A 24,446-nucleotide genomic window follows, 5' to 3' on the forward strand; every position below is an offset into this window, starting at 1 on the left:
GGGCTGGCCGCCGCCGAGCAAGGTTCAGAGCTGCAGGGCCCGTCAGACACCACCAGGCCCAGGGGTCCACCATGGATGCTCAAAAGCTCAACCCACCTTCGAAGGGCTTGAAATCCCGGGCGACTCTCTCCCGCTCTGTACACATCGCAGAGGGGCCGCATCCCGAGCGCTCGGGTCGATCCACACTCTCCGAGCACGGCGTCAGCGCAGCGCCCTCAGCATCCTTACTCAAGCAGCCTGCGACCCTCAGCCAAGAAGAGAAGGAGGCCATCCAAAAGCGTGCTGAGGGCCGGGCCAAAGTCCCGCCCAAATTCAGGGACAGCATCAAGCGTTTCTTCTTCTCGCCCACAGGAGCCTTGAAAATCATTAGGCTGGTGAGCAGAGAGATGGTGACCCGCTGGGCGGATGCAAGGGTGGAGGCAGGCCGACTTCGGCCCCTGGGAGTGAGTGATTCCCAGGGGTGCGCCCCCTCGGGGGAAGCGTCCCTAATTCCCTTTGCCAGTCTTCACCTTTCTTCCCCCTCTCCCCTGACTCCTTCCACGCAATCAACCCTTGCTACTAAATTTGGCACGCTACCCACCCACCCCTAATCCCTCACTTATATTTCTCAGGTTTTCCCTCACAAAGGGAATTAGGGAAGCAATGAAGATAATAGCAGGAAAGTGTAAGTTAGCAAACAAAAGTAATAGAATTGACCAATAAAACTGATAAGCCACTGGTCCGTATAACAGGAAAAAAGGGTGTGGGGTGGGGGAGGACATATATTTAAAGTTAGAAACCAGAAAGGGAAAATACTGCGAACGCGGAAGGATTTACAGGATACTGTAAACTGAAAGGATTCACAAGTTACTTTGCGAAACAAATATGAATAATTGGGTCAAAGAGTTGATTTTCTAGGAAAATATAAGTTACGAAAACTGATCCCAGAATAGAGACAAATCAAAACAGACCAATATAAGCACAGAGAGGAAAATGAGAGTATCTTTCAAAAATGTATCAGGCCCAGAAGATTGAGGGCAAGAGAAGGGGGTGACAGAGGATGAGCTGGTTGGATGGCATCACCAACTCAACGGACATGAGTTTGAGCAAACCCCAGGAGATAGTGAAGGACAGAGAAGCCTGGTGTGCTGCACTTCATGGGGTTGCAAAGATTAGGCCAGGACTTAGCAACTGAAAAACAACAATCAGGCCTAGACTTTTTCGCAGGTTAACCCTTTCAAACCTTCATAGGATGCAATTCTGATACTATTCAATAAAGTCAGTGTAACATTGATCTCAGACCTAAATCACTGCAGATGGTGACTGCAGACATGAAATTAAAAGACTCTTACTCCTTGGAAGAAAAGTTATGACCAACCTAGATAGTATATTCAAAAGCAGAGACATTACTTTGCCGACTAAGGTCCATCTAGTCAAGGCTATGGTTTTTCCTGTGGTCATGTATGGATGTGAGAGTTGGACTGTGAAGAAGGCTGAGCGCTGAAGAATTGATGCTTTTGAACTGTGGTGTTGGAGAAGACCCTTGAGAGTCCCTTAGACTGCAAGGAGATCCAACCAGACCATTCTGAAGGAGATCAACCCTGGGATTTCTTTGGAAGGAATGATGCTAAAGCTGAAGCTCCAGTACTTTGGCCACCTCGTGCAAAGAGCTGACTCATTGGAAAAGACTCTGATGCTGGGAGGGATTGGGGGCAGGAGGAGAAGGGGACAACCGAGAATGAGATGGCTCGATGAATGTGAGTCTGAATGAACTCCAGGAGATGGTGATGGACAGGGGGGCCTGGCGTGCTGCGATTCATGGGGTTGCAAAGAGTCGGACATGACTGAGCAACTGAACTGAACTGAACTGAACACTGATCTCAAACCTGACCAAGTTCAGAAAAAGAAAAGAAATCTCACTAGTATCAAACCAACAATATTAGCATGTTAACAGGAAACATTCATTGGTACTTCTAAAAAACACATCATGAAGAAGAAACATAAGGATGATTCGATATTAGGACTCTGTTAGACAAATCTACCATAAGTAAAAGGAGAAAAAATTAAGACACTCTATCAAAGAGGATATAGAACACATCTGACAAAATTCAACATTCATCTCTGATTGCAAAAAAAAGTGAGCAAGGGAAGAAGAGAGAAAGACCAGTTAACTAGGAATATATAGATATTTCACTGACATTATAAAATAAACCCCAAAATCAGTATCATAAATAATTAAACCTCAGAAGTATTCCCATTAAAATGAGGGAAATATTCCCATTAAAAACAAAGAAGATGCCCGCTATCAGTGCTGTTATTCAGTGTTTTGCTGGAAACACTAGTCATCACAATCAGACAGGGAAAAGGAATAAGTAAGACTATTTGAAAAGGCAAAATATATTATTTCTTACAGCTGATCTGGTCAAAGATGGAAAAATAAAATCGACTGGAAAACATGCTAGAACACAATAATTTCTACTAACTCAGTAGAAATGAGCAAACAAGCACTTAGAAGAAAATATTTCTCTTTACAACAACAATCAAGATGGTAAAATATCTAAGATTAAATGAAATAAATTTGAAAGACCTATACAAAGAAAGCTTTAAAACTCTATTGAGAGATATTTTAAAAACCACTAAAACAACTGGAGAGACATACTTTGTTCTTGAAGGGTCAGACTAAATTTTGTAATCTTTCCATATTATAAGTTAAAGGAAATTCCAGTTAAAATACCAACAGGCTTAGTTCGGGGAACTTGATCAAGACAAGAATAAGAAACACAAACAACCTGAGAATGAGTAATGAAAGGGGGTCCAAGTCAGACAAAAATACAACATGAAATAAGACACGTGTCTTATTAGAGTGTCTTAACTGCTTGTAATTTCAAAAGTACTAGAAAAGAAGTCAGCAACTCAATAGAGGAAAAGAGTTTCAAAATCAAGTACATATGAGAATTTAGTATATGATAAAGTTGGATTTCAGATCAGTGGTGTTTCCCAACAAATGATGTTGGGATAATTAGCAGGTGTTCGGAAAGAAAGAAAAGTGGGACTTTAATCTCACTCTTTCTATCAAAATCAATATGTATTTACTTCACTTGGCCTGTATATACACAGTTCTTTCTGGCATGAAATATACACAGTTAACAGTGATTACTTTTAAGGAGATAAACTAGGGTTAGGACAAGGGAGGAGAAAGAAGCTTCTGTACTGTGTGCATTTTTTATTTGTGTGTATTATTTCTTTAAAAACAAAAGGAATTTTAAAACTAACATGTATATGCCAAACAATACAGTCCATTGCAATATAATCAGATTTGCATTCTGGCCATTTATGGTTTTGTTCTGTTTTTTTTTTTGTTTTTTTTTTTAATAGCCTATTTGCATTAAAACAAATCCTGTTTGTTTGTTTACTTACCACAGGGCCTTCTCATAGGGGCATTCATTTTTTTCATCATTGCCGAAGCCCCAGAGTCCTACATAGCAATCACCATTCTGGAAACCTGCATCGTTGTTTTTTTCATTCTAATATATATGCTAACCCTTCACCACTTGATGACTTATTTACATTGGCCCTTACTTGTAAGTGTTCCTTTTCATAATTTGCATATAAACTTTGCCCTCGGCCCCAGGGTAAAGGCTCTCCTTGACTGATCACAATAGAAGGATCTCTTTGGACAAGCACATAACTGAGCTGGGACAGTGTTGCCCTAATCCCAGAGAAGAAGCTAGCCTAAGTCCAGGAGGATTCCTGGAACCCCTGTGTGTATAGAACAACCAGTACACACACCTGCTTCCATCTGGTGATGGCCCTGAACATGTGGTACCTTTCAGCTGGTCCTAAAGAAAGTAAAGTTTTTACTCAGTATATTCAGCAATATCCCTTTCTCCTCTCCGTTCATGCTCAGTCATGTCGGACTCTTTGCAACCCCCAGGACTATAGCCCACCAGGCTCCTCCGGCAAGAGTACTGGAGTGAGTTGCCATTTCTTCCTCCAGGGGATCTTCCCAACCCAGGGATTGAACCCGCGTGTCTCCTGCATTGGCAATCTCATTCTTTACCACTGTGCCACCTGGGAAGCCCATATTCAGTAATATATTGCTTTATGAAATAGCACATGCTTGTCCTGCTTTTCAAACAGTGCCCTCTCTAACAAATTTCAAACATCTCTCCTAAAAGCATGTTTCTACAACATGGCAAAGTTTAGGAAACTGTCATGTGTGCCCTGAAAGATTGCCAGAGTCAACTTTTTCATGTGTGCTAAGGGTCCGTCTTCCCAAAGGAGCGCCATATGGTGGGGAATTCAGGAAGAGACATTGCATAGCCTTCTTCAATAGTTTTTTCCCCCAAATCTCATCATTTTTACCAGCTGAGAAATTTCCGAAGCTAATTCCTGAGGTCTCAGAAAAATAGTATTTATTTCGGAGCCTGAGGCTGTGCATCCTCACAGACTAGAGACGTAGCATGGTTTTGGTCCAGACACAGACATGGACCCAGTTCCTGGTGCTGCCACATTCCTAGCTGTGAAAACTTTAGCCTCAAGTTTCCCCATCTAGGAGATTAAAGGAAGGAAAAGATGATGATAGGAACTGTCTAACAGGGTTCCTGTAACTTTAAAGGTGGTTAAAGCAAAAATCACAAAAGGCTTGCCACAAAACTAAACATTCGCTACAAAGTGTCCGTGGACCCCAGGAGGCAGTTGGGTGGCTTTTACCCTTTTATCCTCTGCACCTTGAACCATCCTAACTCAGAATGAACTCACACCTCTTCCACATTCCACTTTCTTAAGGTGCCTTTTTCTAACCACAAAGTAGGATTGGTTGTGTTGACTTAAAAAAATTGCACAACTTGTGAGTTGTGAGTTAAATTTTATTTGGGGCCAAATAAGGGCTGCAGCTTGGGAGACAGCATCTCAGGTAGCTCTGAAAAACTGCTCCAAAGAGGCAGGAGGGAAGGTCATGTGACTCTGGTGAAGGGGAAGTACATGCCATCAAGCACATATTTTTCCAGACAGTTTCTATTAGTCTCATGACGCTTTTGCTAGTCCTGAGGAAGTCATCACTGTGAAGGATTTTAGTGCTTTTCCAGATACGAAGAGGAACAAGAATTGGACTCGTATAATCAGCTCCTGAAAATATCTATCTGAAGAGCAGTCCTGCCAGTTTTTCCCTGAGTATAGAGTGCCTCGTCTCTGCTCTCCACACTGAACTCCTTTCAGGAGGTGTTGAAAATCAGCAGCTGCATGATTTAATCCTTGTAGAGGCCGACAGCAAGTGCTGATTTGTAGCTGATGGTTGCTATTAAATTGAAACTCAAAGTACTTTCTTCCAGTATCAGGGATTTTCTAAAAAGGCCGCTGAGCTCTCTCTGTCCAACAGAGTGCTGAGCAGCAGGAAGCAGAACAAGCAAACTGTGAGCAGCTTTAATTGGACGCATGGAAAAGCCTCTCAGTTATGGAGAGCTATAACCATGGAGAGGTTTCTGAGGGGAAACGAAAATCTCTGTCCATGGAATTTTCAAGAAGGGAAGGTAAAGTAACGGTTTTTGAGTACATTCCACGTACCAGGTACCTGTTCAAACAGATTGCCTTATTTCATCCTCACAACAACCCAGTGAGGTTGCGATCACCACCCCGCCCCCCACCCCCCACCTCCACTACCGCTTAACGGATGAGAAAATTAGATTAAAGAGACCATTAATATGACCATTACCCATGGTCATATGTAGGCACGTGGAAACTCAGATTTGAGCCCAGGTCTGTCTGACTCTAAAGCCCAGACTCTTTCCAGGCTTTATACCCTTATTGCCTTGTCATGTTTTCTCTCAACCCTGTTTCCTATGTCTTCGCCCTCCTCACATTTTCTAAATTTTATCTTCTGTGAAGATAGAAAGAACTCAGTTCTCTCATGGTTCCTTAAGATGTGGAGCAAACCATGAACTGATTATTCTGGGGTGGGGGCAGGGTACAAATTTTGGGGGGGTCGGCAAATGAGGGCTCCACAGCACCGAGGTCAGCAGCTGTGGTCAAGGAGGACTAGAGCCCTCTTAGGAAAATAGTCCACAGCCATAATGCTGGAGAGAGCCTCAAGGCCCTGTGCTTTGATGGATGGTCCAAGGCAGGTGTCCAGTAAGAGTCTCAGGGAGAGGCAGGAGCAGGGTCTCCTCAGCATGAAAAGGAAGGTCTCATGAGAGGAGCTGTTCCCACAGTCGTGGGCAGCTCAGGCCAGCCTGTGTAGGGTTGCAGGCCTTCACTCAACCCTGGTAAAGCCAGGCCCCCTTTTGCTACTTCACTCCTTAGAGGAGAACTTTCTCTTTTCTTTGGATAGCTATGGGACCCCAGAGTGTGATGCAGAGCCCCCAGGGGGTGGGCCAGGCCCAGCTCTCCTCACCCTACCTGTGTTGGAATCACTGTCTTCTCTGTTAGATTTCATTATCAACTTTACCCACCCTCGTCCAGTGTCATCTATCAGTATACCCAAGAAAAGTATGAATTATAATCACTGTCTTCTAAATAGTCCATATTTTAACACTTCTATTTCTGCTTTATTGACTATGCCAAAGCTTTTGACTGTGTGGATCACAATAAACTGTGGAAAATTCTGAAAAAATGGGAACATCAGACCACCTGACCTGCCTCTTGAGAAATCTGTATGCAGGTCAGAACTGGACATGGAACAACAGACTGGTTCCAAATAGGAAAATGAGTACGTCAAGGCTGTATATTGTCACCCTGCTTATTTAACTTCTATGCAGAGTACATCATGAGAAATGCTGGGCTGGATGAAGCACAAGCTGGACTCAAGATTTCCAGGTGAAATATCAATAAGCTCAGATATGCAGATGACACCACCCTTATGGCAGAAAGCGAAGAAGAACTAAAGAGCCTCTTGATGAGAGTGAAAGAGGACAGAGAAAAAGTTGGCTTAAAGCTCAACATTCAGAAAACTAAGATCATGGCATCCGGTCCCATCACTTCATGGCAATTAGATAGGGAAACAGTGGCTGACTTTATTTTTCTGGGCTTCAAAATCACTGCAAATGGTGATTGCAGCCATGAAATTAAAAGACGCTTACTCCTTAGAAGGAAAGTTATGACCAACCTAGAGAGCATTTTAAAAAGCAGAGACATTACTTTGTCAACAAAGGTCCGTCTAGTCAAGGCTATGGTTTTTCCAATAGTCATGTATGGATGTGAGAGTTGGACTATAAAGAAAGCTGACTGCCAAAGAATTGATGCTTTTGAACTGTGGTATTGGAGAAGACTCTTGAGAGTCCCTTGGACAGCAAAGAGATCCAACCAGTCCATCCTAAAGGAGATCAGTCCTGTGTGTTCATTGGCAGGACTGATGTCGAAGCTGAAACTCCAATACTTTGGCTACCTGAAGAGCTGACTCATTTGAAAAGACCCTGATGCTGGGAAAGATTGAGGACAGGAGGAGAATGGGACGACAGAGGATGAGATGGTTGGATGGCATCACTGACTCAATGAACATGGGTTTGGGTGAACTCCGGGAGTTGGTGATGGACAGGGGGGCCTGGTGTGCTGTGATTCATGGGGTTGCAAAGAGTCAGACATGACTGAATGAACTGAACTGAATTGAACTAACACTTCTACACTGTAAAAAATATATATATTTCCTGACACAGTCAGAGAAACTGAATTCTGGTCAAGTTGATTTTTTTTTCCAATAGAAAACAATTTAGAAAAAAACATAATGAAACATATGTACTTAAAACTCCATCAAAGGGATGATTCCAAAACTCTCAGCAATATCTTTATATTTATAAGTAAAAGGTATCCGTTTTAGAATGTCCCCTTCAAATTAATGGAAAACAATTGTGGTCTGATTAGGTTCTGCCATGTGTCTGGAGAACTCCAAGGCACAAACCAGTGAAAGCTGTTGTTAGTCAAATACCATGTACTGTTTATTGCATATACATTCTTGTTAACAAATACCACATTTCGTGACACAAATTGTAAAATGTTTGATTTCTTCCTAATATTCACTGATTAAAAAAAATAATAACTGTTCATCATCAAAGCATCTTTTTTCCCAGTTTTAATTTGACACAATTTTGTTATCTCTGGGAACAGTTTGGGCACTTTATGGAAAAATAATAGTCAAGTCACAAACCTATCATTTCATTAGAGGCAACTGTTTGAGTCAATAAGGTAATTTAGTCAAAGAGAGAAAGAAAAAGATGATGAGTAAAGATGGCATTTATGGGGAAACTAGAAGTGCTTTTGCACGTGGTAAGATTCAGCTGCAGTTTTACTTCATCTGAGAAGACATGCCTTTCTCTCTGTCAAACATAAGGCCAACTTAGAGGGTCTGTGTCTAAGGCAAAAGGGAGTGGGGTTAGTCAGGAGAAGGCCCTTGGAGTGAGGAGGATCATAGCCACTTACTGGCTGAGCAACCCCAGGCAAGTCGCTTACCCATCAGTAAACTGGGGATGATAAGCCTTTATTGTGAGAATCAAATGAGATCACATATGAACACCCTGGCACAGGATGCAACATATAGCAAGTGCTCGAGAGATGTGAGCTATGATAGAAATGTTCCATACAAAGCAAGCACTACCGCCAAGAGACAGTTCGGGACAGCACTTCCCAGCAAGAGTCCAAAAGTCCAATGAGGAGATGGAATTCTGATGAGACAGTCAATGATTGATTAGAGAGATCAAGGCTGCATTTATTATTATTATTATTAATGCACCTTTATCCAAATTCTCAATGATGGAGACAACAGTTAATTATTATTTTTAAAAGTTCACACTCTGCTTCAATGTCCCTGTTCACATCTTTGAATATCTTGGTTTACACAATCTTCAGGTGCTATGCTTCCTGCAAAGTTGCAAACCATTGTACCTGCCCCACTGTGGGCAGGCCTGCACCAGTGTGCCCCCACCAGTGTTGCCTCTCATGTGCCCAGATAGCAAACATTAGTGCCTTTCTAAGAAGCAAGTCCCATTCCACAATAGGGCTCTTTGCTCACCAATCTCAACAGGAAGAACACCTGGAGTTCACGGAATGTTTACTCTCTCTGCACATTTATGGGCAGATTATCAGGAATCTGCACTTTGATGCATTCCCACTACCAACTAGATGCCAGGTACCTCATCTGATGCTTTCAGATTCATTATGCCATTTAATCCTCAGATGAAGTCAATGAATCCCAATCATTATCCCCATATTCACCATGAGCCTGTTGGGGGGACTTCCCTGGCAGCTCAATGTTTAAGATTCCATACTTCCATTGCTGGGGGCATGGGTTGGATCACTAGTCAGGGAACTAAGATCCGACATGCAGCATAGCTAAAAAAGAAAATGAGCCAGTTGGCACAGAGGGCAATAAAACATGCCCCAGATCATACATCTAGTACTTGGTAGGCCAAAAGAGTTGATCAACAAAAAACACCCTCACCTTGCTTGTCCCATGCCACTTTGACCCTCCATTACTCATTCCACAGAAAATGCCAAAGACAGGTGCTACACTTCCAACCTAGGGGGACAGGTCATTTCCTCCTCCTTTGGGTGTCCGTGATGGAGGGCAATAGTGAGTTGAGTCCTGATTCGACTCCTTGGCAGATATTCAATCATAGGCAATTTAATGATCTTCTCTAAGCCTCTGTTACATTCTCTTAAAATGAGGATTCTAACAGTGGCTTTGTGGAGGGTGTTTGTGAGGGTTAAATGAGATAATGACAGGAAAATGCTCAGCACACCATGGAGCTCCACTTAGACCCAATATGATTAGACAGCAGAGCTCCAGTACTGACATCCAAAAAGAAGGACACAAATAGCCTATAGATGTCTAGACAAATCAATTCTGGCCAAGTTTTAGGAAAGAGAGAAAGTCAATTTCACTCCAGAATACCAGGTCAGCTCCTCAGATGGGTTCCTGTCTTCTTGGGATGTGTGATCCTACAGAATAAATATGATCCACCTTCCAAAGTTTCAGTTCTAGTGATCTGCAGATTTGGGAGAGGAATTAAATCAGTCAAATGTTAATTTAAATTTTTATTTTTATATTAAAACAAATGTATTATGGAATAGAATGCAAAATTTACATTAAGTTAAAATACAAAACTTCAATAAGATTGTATTTATGGCGGGTCAGTCTGGGTCAGGCCCTCAGACCTCTGGGTTTTTTTTCTTGTCCATTTCCCTATGCACTTTAAAAAACCTGATGGAAAAATTGTTATAAAACAGTATTTTTTAATGAAGTTAAACCCCTTTCTGTTGACAGTCCTATCCAGGACCTTATAATCACATAAATTCACATCTCTGGAAGATAAAAGAATTATGCTGCCAAGGGGTCGTTCCTGTTAATATTAATAAAAGGGAAAGTTTTTAAAAGGCATTCATCCTTAGATATGTAACTGACTAAAGACTTTATGAAGTGACATTTTCATGTAAACCTGACAATTTCCAATTCTGTGTTGCAGGATCTTATCAACAGTTTCATTACTGCAGTGTTCCTTGTAATAGTTGCCATCTTGGCAATACAAGAAAAGGAAAGAAGGCATTTGTTCTATATTGGAGGGGTAAGTAGAAGCCTTCACAACTCCATTTAAGATCAGTATTTCAAGATTCTTTGAAAAGGGAAACTAGCAGACCATCATTATTACATTTACAGAACACCCCCCACCAACCACCCCTGCTCTTTCTTGTGCTGACTTCTTCAGAGACTTGCAGTTGCACAAGCTCATGAAAATCTTCATTCTAATACTCATTCTCCAAATAAGTACAAAAACAAGTCTATGGAAACTTTTCTGAAAATCATACACACTACTTTTTTAAGCGTTGCCAAAACGTATTCCAAAAAAATGATTGTAGAGAAAAAAAAAAGTGCATTGCCAAAGTGAGCAAGGAAGACATTCCCACACTAGGCTAGGCATCTTCTGTCTTAATCTTTACAACTCTCATTTTTACAGATAAGGGAATGGAGGCTAAATACCTTACCCTGGGTGGCAAGGCTGGGACAAATCCTCATGAAGAGCACAAGAAACGGCAGATTAAATGCCTGGAAGATAGGGGGTGGGGAATAGGGTGGTGAGACTTTGACTCAAGAAGTTAAGTGATGGGAATAGAAATTAATCCAGAAACCAAAAACAAAAAAAAAAAAAAAACAAACTGTAAGTTCTTCAAATTCATCCTATGATCTGTGAATATTTGTCAATCCCATTAGACTGTGCCAGGTCTGAGCTCAGTGTTGGGGACTGAGTCCCTTCCAACTTAGGGAGCTCAAGATTAGTTACAATAAGACCTACCTAGGAAAAATTCATGAAAGCAGCCAGGGATTAAGTGACCACAAAGAGAAACTGGCAAGCTACAGTCTGTGGGGTCACAGAATTAGACACGATTTATGCGTTTCCCAAGTGGTGCATGTGGTAAAGAACCTGCTTGCCAATGCAGGAGATGTAAGAGATGAGGGTTCCACCCCTGGGTTGGGAAGATCCCCTTAAGGAGCGCATGGCAACCCGCTCCAGTATTCTTGCCTGGAGAATCTCATGGACTGAGGAGCCTGGTAGGCTACAGTCCATGGGGTTGCACAGAATTGGACAGGACTGAATCAACTTAGCAACCCAGAAACACAAAGAGAAACATACAAGGCAGACAGGAACTGAGGAGTACTTGGAATCTTTGGTGTTATAGGCCATGATCCCTATCTGTTAACTCAGCCATCACACCTTCTCAGGAGTTCCCACCCCCAGGTCTCCATCAATATTTACCTGGATGGTTGGAACCACCCCACCCCCACCCCAATCCCCTCAACACATACACTGGTCTCCCTGCCTCCAGCGCTGGTCACTCTCCATTCATCATGGGACAAATGGGCTTCCTGAATCTGGAACCTCCCCTCCTCTCTTGATGAAGTCCCAGATCCTGCACCTCCCCAGCCTCAACTCTGCCCCCTCCCTCACCAGCTCCACAGGTCTCAGCCACACCAGATGGAGACCCCAGTTGGGTACCTAATTCTCTTCCTCCCAGTTTGTCTCTTTGGAAACAACTACCTGCCCTTTCAAACATAGCCCAAGAGTCCTGTCCATCCAGGGGCCTTCTCAGGACTCCACCGCCACTTGGAGCCCTTAGGATCAGTGCCCTTTTCTCCTCCTAGGGCCTCAGGCCTTGGGCAAGGTCATCCCTGGTGGTAAAGCCCATGTCCAAAAATCCTTTTTCTGGTAATGCCCCAATGGGCTTGCAGCCAAGTGGGCAGACACCAAAGAGGTAGTGGAGGGTCAGTGGGGGACAGGGGGCCACCCACAGGCCCCTCCCCACACTCTCCCACACCCCAGGATAAGGAACACAGGTTTCTGCGGAGCTGCAAAATAACCCCATCTTTCCTTCCTGCGTCTGGTCTTGTGTCTGCCAGGCCCTGTGTCTCACAGCAGCAACCGTGTGTGTCATTGATGCGACTCTGGTCACCAAGACGATGAGGAATAACTTGAAAAAAGCCCTGGGAATCAAAATGGAAACCAGTGGACCCTTGGCCCCGGAACCCACCCCACCCACAAGGACACCCACAAGGGGAGGCCCAAACGCACCTACAAGGGCAACTGTGAAGCAACGCAGCCGGTGGCAGCCACCCTCGAAAGCAACCTCGCAGGAGGAACCCTCGGGGACGCCTATGAAAAAAACCCCGCCAACTCCTTCCTCTGGCGGCTCTCGCCGCTGAGCTCTCACGCTGTCACCCATTTCCGCCCGCATGTGATCATAAAATCGGGACTGCTAAACCGGTAATATTTCTGCTTGTTCTTGCCGCCTTGCGTAAAAGTCGCGTTGCGTTTGCCGGCGTAAACTTACAGCCGTGGGCCGCCTCCAGAGGCCTCGCGAGGTCGAAGTTGCGAAGGGAGTTCAGCGCGGCAGCTGAACCACCACCACCACCTGCGCCGGAGTCGGGGCGGCGGCTTCCGCGCAAGGGGTGGGCGGCCCGGAGATGGAGATGCGCGCGGTGCTCCTGGCGGGGCGCGCCCGCCGGAGGGCGGGGGCCGGGGGCCCGGGGCGGGTAGAGGGGACTCGCGTGGGGAGGCCAGGCGCGCGCCAGGAGGGCGCCAGGCGTTGGCTTTTCGCTCCTCCTTCCTGGCAGTTGGCTGAGCGCGGCCTTTAAGTAGGTCGGTGGGCATCTGGCTCGCGCAAAGGCCGAGCCTGGCCAGGGACGGCAAGAGAAATTGGGCAGGCCGTGAGAACCTGAGAGCTTCACGGTCAGATGGCTGATAAAAAGGACAAACCCAAGGAACCGGCAGCAGCACCTGGAGCGCAGGAGGCCGAGAAAAAAACAGAGGAGTACAAGAAAAAGTCAGAGCAGCCCAAAGATGAGGTGGGAACGAGGAAGGGGTGTCGCCGTTACAAGTGGGAATTCAAGGACAGCAATAAAGAGTTCTGGAGTTTGGGGCACGCTGAGGTCAAGCTCATTAGCTTGGTAAGTTGGGCCTGTATCCCTGGGTGGGAGCGGGATGTCCAAAGATGGGAGGAGGGAGGAGGGAGAAGGAGTGGGCTCCCTGAGGCTCCTGTGGCCTGAGCCCTTTGCCATGGCTCAAAGGGCATGTCTTCTGGCAGGGCTGCCTAATAGGTTCGCTGATAATGTTCACGGGGACCACTGTACACCCCCTCCTGACACTCATCATCACCATGGAGATATCCATCTTCATCTTCTTCATCATTATCTACACCTTCGCCATCCAGAGATATGTGCCCTTCATTCTGTGGCCCATTTCTGTAAGTGAGGGGTGGTGGGGAGTGGCTGAGCCTGGTGTGACATCCGTGCATGTGTCTTGGCACTTGAAAAGTGACTGAACAAAGAGATACACCTCATCTCTCTTATTGTGTTCCAGGCATGGGCTTAGCACCTTCAGGTGGGGCCAGAGCAGGGGCAGCTGAAGTTAGGTAAAAAAGGCTTCCAAAAGGCTCAGCTTAAGGGTGGAGGGCCCCATCCCTACCTTGTGGTCAAAGGAAGAAGTCTGCTTTCCTGAAGCTTTGCTCTCCTTGGCAGCAAGGGGCGTGTAGCAACCAGTGGTTCCTGCCAACCCCTATGCCAGCACACTTGACTGAAAAGATCACTTCAAAGGTACCCTGTTGCCTGAAATCCAAGAAAGAAATCAGTCATATAAAATGAGAATTAAAAAGAAAAATCACTTGTAAAGTAGCACCAGATCTACGGTGGCTGTCCTTGTAAAGGGATGTTAAGTCCAGAAAGATGTTCAGCCCAAAGCAGTCATTCACTGGAATGGGACTGAGCTGGGCAAGTTACCACTCCCAGACTCTGTTTCTTCATCTGTAACATGAACACAGTAATAATCTTGTATTAGATTGTTCCTAGAGAGGAAAAATAAAGTGCCTGATGCGAAGACTCACGGAGCTGAACCCTTGCCCATTACCTAGGTAATCATAAAACTTACCTACCTAACTTCCAACTAACCCAAGGTCCCTTGTTCATTGCTTGATCACAGCATGTCTCTAGAGTCCTGTGCTCACCATTTTCACTCACTTTATACACAAAATAGGTTCAGAATGGCCAAGCAACTTGCCCCCAGGTAATTCAGGTAGTAAGTGGCAGAAAAAGGATTCAAACCCAGCTTTTTTAGTAGAGTCTGAGTCCCTAACTGCAATCTGTCCTGCCTACTTGTTAAAAGTTTTTAGAGTCCAGTGACCCACAGGTCTGGAGAAAGGAAAAGAGGGCCATAAAGCTCTTGGGAAAGGGATAAGCAGAGGACACATTTCCAGCCAAAGTCCTTGAGAAGATACTGGTAGTTCCCACAAGATGAAAAATCACTGAACCCTGAAAATCCTCCTGCTGTACTTACATAAAGCTATTAGTGGGGAAATGTAAACACTATTGATTTAACTGAATGGCTGAGTTGGCAAAAGAAAAAAAAGGGGGAAACGCACAGATGCCAGAAATGGGAAACAGGAGCAGTGATCTAATCAGCTGCTTCAGTGTGGGTGGAGATGGCCCATGAAGTGTTAGCCCAGGAACTCTGAACATGGATTCTCACATATTCTCAAGTTAAGAGATGCGGCCTTGGTCCTAGGCAAAGTGGAGATTTAGAACCAAAAATCCCATACAAGGCCAGCACCCTGCAAAGACTGTACCCTGAGGGAAAAGACAGAGGAGACACCTTTTCCTTACACAGAAGAACAAGAAAGCATACTCATCTCTACCTGAGTTTTCAGTGAGAAAAAACCACAAAAGATCTTGAGAACTATGAACCTTGAGCTTACACTTTGTATGTGTGTGTACCTGCTAAGGCACTTCAGTCATGTCTGATTCTGTGTGACTCTATGGACTGCAGCCTGCCAGGCTCCTTGGTTTATGCAATTCTCCAGGCAAGAATACTGGAGTGAGTTGCGATGTCCCCCCCCAGGGGATCTTCCTGATCCAGGGATTGAACCCTCATCTCTTATGTCTCCAGCATTGGCAGGTGAGTTCTTTACCACTAGCACCACCTGGGTAGCCCTTTGTATAGATTTGGTCTAAATTTTCCTCCCTTCAGCCTGGAAACCTTCATGAAGTTTAGAAAACACAGTGCCTGGAAACTGGCATAAAAATCAATCCCAATTTGATAGTATTCTGAAGAAATCCATAGGATTCCTGACAAACAAGTGCAAAATCATAATCAAAGCATAAACAAATCTCACAAGACAGGTTACAGGAGTATTCAGTTCAGTTGCCCAGTCATGTCCGACTCTTTGTAACTCCATGGACTGCAACACGCCAGGCCTCCCTGTCCATCACTGACTCCTGGAGCTTACCCAAACTCATGTCCATTGAGTCGGTGATGCCATCCAACCATCTCATCCTCTGTCATCCCCTTCTTCTCTCGCCTTCAATCTTTCCCAGCATCAGGGTCTTTTCCAATGAGTCAGCTCTTCACATCAGGTGGCCAAAGTGTTGGAGTCTCAGCTTCAGCAGCAGTCCTGCCAATGAACACACAGGACTGATCTCCTTTAGGATGGACTGGTTGGATCTCCTTGCAGTCTAAGGGACTCTCAAGGGTCTTCTCCAACACCACAGTTCAAAAGCATCAATTCTTCAGTGCTCAGCTTTCTTTATAGTCCAACTCTCACATCCATACATGACCATTGGAAAAACCATAGCCTTGACTAGACGGACCTTTGTTGGCAAAGTAATGTCTCTGCTTTTTAAAATGCTCTCTAGGTTGGTCATAACTTTCCTTCCAAGGTGTAAGCATCTTTTAATTTCATGGCTGCAATCACCATCTGCAGTGATTTTGGAGCTCAAAAAAATAAAGTCAGCCACTGTTTCCTTTGTTTCCACATCTAGTTGCCATGAAGTGATGGGACTGGATGCCATGATCTTAGTTTTCTGAATGTTGAACCTTAAGCCAACTTTTTCTCTGTCTTCTTTCACTCTCATCAAGAGGCTCTTTAGTTCTTCTTCACTTTCTGCCATAAGGGTGGTGTCATCTGCATATCTGAGCTTATTGATATTTCGCCTGGAAATCTTGAGTCCAGCTTGTGCTTCATCCAGCCCAGCATTTCTCATGATGTACTCTGCATAGAAGTTAAATAAGCAGGGTGACAATATACAGCCTTGACGTACTCATTTTCCTATTTGGAACCAGTCTGTTGTTCATGTCCAGTTCTAACTGTTGCTTCCTGACCTGCATACAGATTTCTCAGGAGGCAGGTCAGGTGGTCTTGTATTCCCAACTCTTTCAGAATTTTCCACAGTTTGTTGTGATCCACACAGTCAAAGGCTTTGGCATAGTCAATAAAACAGAAATAGATGTTGTTCTGGAACTCCCTTCCTTTTTCGATGATCCAGGAGATGTTGGCAGTTTCATCTCTGGTTCCTCTGCCTTTTCTAAATCCAGCTTGAACATCTGGAAGTTCACGGTCCATGTATTGGTGAAGCCTGGCTTGGAGAATTTTGAGCATTACTTTACTAGCGTGTGAGATGAGTGCAGTTGTGTGGTAGTTTGAGCATTCTTTGGCATTGCCTTTCACTGGGATTGGAATGAAAACAGACCTTTTCCAGTCCTGTGGCCGCTGCTGAGTTTTCCAAATTTGCTGGCATATTGAGTGCACCACCTTCACAGCATCATCTGTTAGGGTTTGAAATAGCTCAACCGGAATTCCATCACCTCCACTAGCTTTGTTCGTAGTGATGCTTCCTAAGGCCCACTTGACTTCACATTCCTGGATGTCTGGCTCTAGTTGAGTGATCACACCATCGTGATTATCTGGGTCGTGAAGATCTTTTTTGTACAGTTCTTCCGTGTATTCTTGCCACCTCTTCTTAATATCTTCTGCTTCTGTTAGGTCCATACCATTTCTGTCCTTTATTGAGGCCATTTTGCATGAAATGTTCCCTTGGTATCTCTAATTTTCTTGAAGAGATCTCTAGTCTTTCCCATTCTATTGTTTTCCTCTATTTCTTTGCATTGATTGCTGAGGAAGGCTTTCTTATCTCTCCTTGCTATTCTTTGGGACTCTGCATTCAGATGGGTATATCTTTCCTTTTCTCCTTTGTTTTTCACTTCTCTTCTTTTCACAGCTATTTGTAAGGCCTCCTCAGACAGTCATGTTGCTTTTTTGCATTTCTTTTTCTTGGGGATGGTCTTGATCCCTGTCTCCTGTACAATGTCATGAACCTCCATCCGTAGTTCATCAGGCACTCCATCTATCAGGTCTAGTCCCTTAAATCTATTTCTCACTTCTACTGTATAATCATAAGGGATTTGAATAGGTCATACCTGAATGGTCTAGTGGTTTTCCCTACTTTTTTCAATGTAAGTCTGAATTTGGCAATAAGGAGTTCATGATCCGAGCCACAGTCAGCTCCCGGTCTTGTTTTTGCTGACTGTATAGAGCTTCTCCATCTTTGGCTGCAAAGAATATAATCAGTCTGATTTCAGTGTTGGCCATCTGGTGATGTCCATGTGTAGAGTCTTATCTTGTGTTGTTGGAAGACAGTGTGTGCTATGACCAGTGCGTTCTCTGGGCAAAACTCTATTACCTTTGCCCTGCTTCATTCTGTACTCCAAGGCCAAATTTGTGTATTATTCCAGGTGTTTCTTGATTTCCTACTTTTGCAGTCCAGTCCCCTATAATGAAAAGGGTGTGTGTGGGGGGCAATCAAAAATGAATTCACAGTTCCAAACTACAAAATTCATGACTAAGAATCAAGACCCAGCAAAAATAACAAATGGGAGGATTAGAACCCTTAGAATATGAGATAGTAAAAGAACTGTCTGAAAATAATTTATAATACATTTAAATTATAAAGACATAAATAAAAGCCTGAAGAAAATAATAAGACATTAAGAGGTCAGAATAGACAGATTTTTTTAAAAATTATAAGATATAATGTCTAGAGCTTGAACATATGGTTATGGAAATAAAAATGTCAATAAATTGGTTAAAAAATATATTAGACAAAAGCTGGGGAAGCAATGAGCCTAAGAATGTGGGAAAATTACCCAGAATATATTACTGATGGATAAAGAGAGAAAATATGAAGAGAGAAGTTGAAACATAGAATATGGAATGAGAAAGTCCATCATAAACCTAATAGGAATTCCAGAAGAAGACACACAAGAGAATAGAGAATATTCAAAGTGATAGTAACTGAGACCCCTCCAGATTTAATGAGTGATAGCACTAAAAATGGCAGAGTAGGACTTTCCCCGGCAGTCCAGCGACTAAGACTTTGCACTTCCAATGCAGGGGGCGCAGGTTCAATCCCCTGAGATCCCACATGCTGTGCAGCCAAAAAAAAAAAGGACAGAGTAGGGAATTCCAAATCTCTGTCCTTCTACTAGAGCAATGATTAGGCTCTCAAAAAGTGTCAGAGTCAACTTTTTCAGAACTCTGAAATCTAATTAAACAAAAAACAAAATGCTTAATGGAGAAAGAAGTTACTGAATTTGGGTAAGAGAATTTTGTAGCCTTATAACTTAACCTGCCTGCCATCCCTCAATCCCCAGCTTGTCAGTGGACATGAAGATAGCCCACATTCCTGACCATATTCCTTGCTGGTGGCAGAGGGAACAATGCAAATCTTCTTCCCAAAGAATTAAGTTGTGTGCTTGACCTATCTGGTGGCTCCCTGAAGGACTGGCCAGGGACTTGCCTTTGTGTCACCTGCTTCAGAGTTTTCTCAAGGCTGAAGTAGCCTCCTAGATAGCATTTGTTAAAAGCATTTAAAGGCATATGTACTAATCATAGAAATCTGGGGCAAGGTTTTCCAAGAAGTAGACAGATCAGAAGTTTGGGAAGGAGATGCATGGGAGAAATAAGAACTTTGAAAAGCCTCCACCTCTACCAGGTAATCTAGGACAGCACATGCCCAGGAAAAAAAAAGAAGAAGAAGAACTAAGCTTTCGCCTTTGGCTGACCTTTAGGCTCTGCACAAGCAGCAAGTAAAAACTAAGAGATCTAAACAGCTTGGAGAGGTATTGAAGGAGTGCCCTAATATAAAGCCAATTTGCAAAGACTTTTTGTTTCCAATATTTAAGGAAATATCCATCAAATAATCTCCTGATTATTAAGCTGATGAAAGACAAAGACATCAGTGGCCACACAAGAGAAAGAATACAATCTTTTAAAACATAGTTTAGGGAAAAACAATAAACATACAAATGACTTAACTCACAACAAACAGCAACAACAAACTCTAGAGAAGAGAGGCAATATGGTTTCCAGAGTAACTATATTATATTCAAAATGCATAGTTTTCAAAGAATTATAAGGCATGCAAAAATTTTGGCCTATTCACAGAAAAAAATATATATATTAATAGAGACTGCTGTTGAAGAAACCTAGATATTAGTCTTACTAGACAAAGACTTTAGATGAACTGTCTTTAAAACGCTCAAGGAACTAAAGGAAACCAAGAGAACAATCATGAACCAAATATATAATGTCAATAAAGAGAAGTTTAAAAAGAAACCATATAGAAACTCTGGAGCTGAAAACTAATATAACTGAAGTGAAAAATTCACTAGAGCTTTTTAAACAACAGATTTGAACAGGCAGAAGAATGAATCAGTGAACCTGAAGACAGGTCAATTGAGACCATTCAGTTTGAGAAACAGAAAAAAGAATGAAGAAAAAATGAACAGAGTCTAACAGACCCATGGGACACCATCAAGCATACTAACATAGGCAGAGTCCCCAAAGGGGAAAAACGAGAGAAAGGGACAGAAAGACTATTCAAAGAAATAATGCCAAAATCTTTCCAAATTTGGTAAAAGATAGGAATCTATGCATCCAAAAGGAACCAAGTAGGATAAACTCAAAGTGATCCACTCTGAGACACATTATAATCAAACTATCTAAAGATGAAGACAGGATAAAGTCTTGAAAGTTATAAGAGAGAAATAACTCATCTTGTACAAGGGACCCTTAATAAGATTAACAACTAATTTCTCATCAGACACCGTGGAGACCTGAGGGAGTGGAATGATGTACTTATAGTCCTTAAAGGGGGGAAGAAAAAAAAAACTATCCACCAAAAATTCCATCTTTAAAATGTGCTGTCTGTTAGGGGTTGAATTATGTACCCCCCAAGTATGGTGATGTCTTAACTCCCAGTTCCTGTGAACATGACCTTATTTGGAAATAAGGTCCTTGCCGATGATCAAATAAAGATGAGGTTATCAGAGTGGACCCTAATCCAATGTGACCAGTGTCTTTGTAAAAGGGAGGAACTTGAACACAGATACAGATATAAACAGAAAGAAGACAATGTGAAGCGACACAGGAAGAAGATAGGAAGACAAGACAAGAAAAGGAATGCCTCAAGCTACAAGAAGCTGGAAGAGAAGCCCAAAACAGATAGTTACTCTAGCATATTCAGAGGAAGCAGGGCCCTACATATATCTCTATTTCAGACTTCTGGCCTCCACAGCTGAAACATTAAATTCTAAGCCATGCAGGTAGTAGTACTCTCTTTCCGCAACTTCAAGAAATGAATACAATAACCTTCAAATTTGAAGTTGCCCTTCAAAAATTACCATTCAGAAATGAAGGCGAACCTTTAAAAATAAATAAATATAAATGAAGGAGAAATGATGATATTCCCATGTAAACAAAAATTGATGGAATTTGTTGCTGATATACCTGCTCTACAAGAAACGCTTCAGGCTAAAATGAAAGGACACTAGACAATAATTTGAAGCCATAAAATAACACCAGTAAAGGTAACTACATAGGTAAATATAAAAGCCAGTATTCTTGTATTTGGGGTTTGTAACTCTTCTTTCTTTTCTGATATGATTTGAAAGACAAATGCATAAAACCATTTAAATCTATGTTAATAGACCACAATGTATAAAGATACAATTTGTGACAATAATAATGAGTTTCTGTGTACTACTGAAGCTCAGCTGGTATCAATGCAAATGAGATTGTTATAAATTTAAGATACCAATAATAATTCCAAAGTGACCACTAAGGAATTAACTAAAATATATAGACAGAAAGGAAATAAGAGAATAAAATTGGCACATTTCAAAAAATTAAATACAAAAGAAAGCGATAATGGAGACATTGAGGAACAAAGAAATATGAAATATGAATATAGAAAATAAATAGCAAAATTACAGAAATAAGTCATCAGTAATTCTTAAGAGTCCCTTGGACTGCAAGGAGATCCAACCAATCCATCCTAAAGGAGACCAGTCCTGGGTGTTCATTGGAAGGACTGATGCTGAGGCTGAAACTCCAATACTTTGGCCACCTTATGCGAAGAGTTGACTCATTGGAAAAGACCCTGATGCTGGGAAGGACTGGGGGCAGGAGGAGAAGGGGATGACGACAGAGGATGAGATGGCTGGATGGCATCACTGACTTGACGCACATGAGTTTGGGTGAACTCCAGGAGTTGGTGACGGACAGGGAGGCCTGGCGTGCTGTGATTCATGGGGTCGCAAAGAGTCAGACACAACTGAGCGACTGAATTGAACTGAATTACTTTAAGTGTTCATAGATTAAACTCTTCAATTAAAAAGTAAAGATTATCAGAATATATTAAAAAAAAACAAAACATAATTCTCCTATATGAGGATCACAAGAGAATTCCTTTAAATCCAAAGATACAAATAGGTTGAAAGTGAAAATGGAAAAAGATACTCTATGAAAAGAGTAACCAAAAAAAAAAACTAAGTGGCATATTAATATTAGATTTAATGAGAGACATGAATTCTCGAAGAGGGACCAAGAAGAATAAATTAAAAAAAGCCATACCTAGACATGTCATAGAGGTACAGCTGGTCATCAGAGGCAAATGAAAACAAAAATCAAACCAACAGAAAAGACACTTTACCTTAAAACAGAAAGCTCAAACTATTAGACTAACTTCGTATTTTTCAACAGCAACAAAAGTGGCCAAAAAACAATGGAATAATTTCTTTAAGAGACTGAGGTGGAAAGAGTAAAAGACACAGTTAGAATGAGGAAAAAATGTTTCCCTTTCATTGACCCTCACTGAAGGCACTAGTGAAAGACCTCAGGAAGAATGAAATTACACCCCAAAGAAATGTTTGCAGTGTAAAACAGGAACAGTAAACAAAGAACCTAGTAAGCTTGTGGATTGACTTTAAGCATTTTGACCAAGGTTGCTTGATTTTTAAAAACTTATTAATAGCTTTATCAGCGAGAACACTAAACCAAGGTGGAACCAAAGTAGCAGCAACACAATAGCATGTAAGTCTACAGAGGTGGCATATGATAAATGAAAGTCCTTTATTGGGAGGAGCGGTAGATTTGGTAATAGTATTAACATTAATATATTAAGACATAATATTGTTTTGCTGAAGAATAGAATTCCAGGATATGTGTGTATGTGTGTGTTAAGTTGCTTCAGTAGTGTCCGACTCTTTGCAACCCCATGGACTGTAGCCTTCCAGGTTCCTCTGTCCATGGGATCTCCCAGGCAAGAATACTGGAGTGGATAGCCATTCCCTTCTCCAGGGGATTTTCCCTGACTCAGGGAGAGAACCTGGGTCTCCTACATTGCAGGTCAGATTCTTTACCATTTAAGCCACCAGGGAAGCTGCAGAATTCCAGGATATGTAACCTCCAACCTGTTGAAAAGAAAAGGTGAAAAGAGAATCGAGGGAAATGACTCAATAGAAGGTAAAAAGGGGAAAATAAAAAGGAATGTGTTCAGTTCAGGTCAGTCGCTCAGTCGTGTCCGACTCTTTGCGACCCCATGAACCGCAGCACGCCAGGCCTCCCTGTCCATCACCAACTCCTGGAGTTTACCCAAACTCACGTCCATCAAGTCAGTGATGCCATCCAGCCATCTTATCCTCTGTCATCCCTTTCTCCTGCCCCCAGTCCTTCCCAGCATCAGGGTCTTTTCCAATGAGTTAACTCTTTGCATCAGGTGGCCGAAGTATTGGAGTTTCAGCTTCAACATCAGTCCTTTCAATGAACACCCAGGACTGATCTCCTTTAGGATGGACTGGTTGGCTCTCCTTGCAGTCCAACGGACTCTCAAGAGTCTTCTCCAACATCACAGTTCAAAAGCATCAATTCTTCGGCACTCAGCCTTCTTCACAGTCCAGCTCTCATATCCATACATGACTACTGGAAAAACCATAGCCTTGACTAGATGGACCTTAGTCGGCAAAGTAATGTCTCTGCTTTTGAATATGCTATCTAGGTTGGTCATAACTTTCCTTCCAACGAGTAAGTGTCTTTTAATTTCATGGCTGCAAATATATCTTAAATGATGGCAAATATAAATGGACTATATCATTCATTTAAAAGAGAAAGGATTCTAAGAATAAATTTTTTAAATCCAACAATGTACAAGGCATGTGGAGAAAGGTTGTAAGAGATAGAAAAAAATTAGAGGGAAATACTAACTAAAAAAAAGCTAACGTAACTCTACCATCGTATGAAACAAATTTTATGTTTTAAAAACTAAGTATGTAAAGAGGATTACTACATATAGCAATTCTGAATTTGTATGTACCTAACAATGCCTGTGTGCTCACTCAGTCATATCCGACTCTACGACCCTATGGACTGTAAGCCCGCCAGACTCCTCTGTCCATGGGATTTTTCTGGCAAGAATACTGGAGGAGGTTGCCATTTCCTCCTGCAAGGGATCTTTCCAACCAAGGGATCAAACCCACACCATCTTTTGCATTGTCTTCTGCATTGAGACATTGTCTTCTGTCTTTAGCACTGAGCCACTGGGAAAGCCCATATACCTAACAATATAGCTCCCTAAATATAAAAGACAAAAATGAACAATTACAACCATAGTTGGAGATTTTAACATGTCTCCTTCAGTAATTGATAGCTTTATCCACTGCCGTATATATGAATAGGACATATAGAACCCTATACCCCAGACTAATAGGCTACACATTCTTTTCAAGCGTACTTGGAACAATCACAAAAGTTATCCTCAATGACACCACAAGGCAAAAATAAACAAATAACAAGGAACTGATATGATATAGACCACAGTCTCTAACTTC

The 24,446-nt window shown here is 42.5% G+C and overlaps 4 protein-coding genes and 1 long non-coding RNA gene across 5 annotated transcripts in view; 3 read left to right on the plus strand and 2 right to left on the minus strand.

Moving 5' to 3' along the window:
* Positions 1-237, minus strand: part of TK2 (thymidine kinase 2) — a 46,396-nt gene extending 46,159 nt beyond the window's left edge. The window contains exon 1 of the mRNA XM_069550020.1: positions 97-237. The gene's annotated coding sequence lies outside the window, so the exon portion shown is untranslated. The remainder of the gene's footprint in view (positions 1-96) is intronic.
* CKLF (chemokine like factor) overlaps positions 1-10,493 on the plus strand; it is a 31,047-nt gene extending 20,554 nt beyond the window's left edge. The window contains exon 5 of the mRNA XM_069550026.1: positions 10,428-10,493. The gene's annotated coding sequence lies outside the window, so the exon portion shown is untranslated. The remainder of the gene's footprint in view (positions 1-10,427) is intronic.
* On the plus strand, positions 1-12,723 carry CMTM1 (CKLF like MARVEL transmembrane domain containing 1). Its single transcript, XM_069550018.1, has 4 exons — positions 1-374; positions 3,402-3,560; positions 10,428-10,526; positions 12,356-12,723. Exons 1-4 carry the CDS (start codon positions 72-74, stop codon positions 12,656-12,658), a joined length of 864 nt encoding a protein of 287 aa, XP_069406119.1. The 5' UTR covers positions 1-71; the 3' UTR covers positions 12,659-12,723.
* LOC138418592 (uncharacterized) lies at positions 7,882-13,232 on the minus strand. The gene is made up of 3 exons (XR_011248649.1): positions 12,787-13,232; positions 10,945-11,005; positions 7,882-9,950 (listed from the first exon to the last, which is right to left on the minus strand). It is a non-coding gene; the product is annotated as an uncharacterized lncRNA (long non-coding RNA).
* CMTM2 (CKLF like MARVEL transmembrane domain containing 2) overlaps positions 12,967-24,446 on the plus strand; it is a 21,809-nt gene continuing 10,329 nt past the window's right edge. Inside the window, exons 1-2 of the mRNA XM_069550024.1 lie at positions 12,967-13,402; positions 13,540-13,698. Coding sequence (XP_069406125.1) covers positions 13,190-13,402; positions 13,540-13,698 — 372 coding nt within the window. The 5' untranslated portion in view covers positions 12,967-13,189. The remainder of the gene's footprint in view (positions 13,403-13,539; positions 13,699-24,446) is intronic.

Source organism: Ovis canadensis, chromosome 14, assembly GCF_042477335.2.
Source record: "Ovis canadensis isolate MfBH-ARS-UI-01 breed Bighorn chromosome 14, ARS-UI_OviCan_v2, whole genome shotgun sequence".
Classification (NCBI taxonomy): domain Eukaryota; kingdom Metazoa; phylum Chordata; class Mammalia; order Artiodactyla; family Bovidae; genus Ovis; species Ovis canadensis.

What these genes read in the sequence shown, in the direction of transcription:
- CMTM1 (XM_069550018.1), top strand. Translation starts at nt 72, where the DNA reads ATGGATGCTCAAAAGCTCAACCCACCTTCGAAGGGCTTGAAATCCCGG. An exon ending in CCTTGAAAATCATTAGGCTG is followed by an intron (nt 375 to 3,401) that starts GTGAGCAGAGAG and finishes TACTTACCACAG; the next exon opens with GGCCTTCTCATAGGGGCATT. An exon ending in ATTTGTTCTATATTGGAGGG is followed by an intron (nt 10,527 to 12,355) that starts GTAAGTAGAAGC and finishes TGTGTCTGCCAG; the next exon opens with GCCCTGTGTCTCACAGCAGC.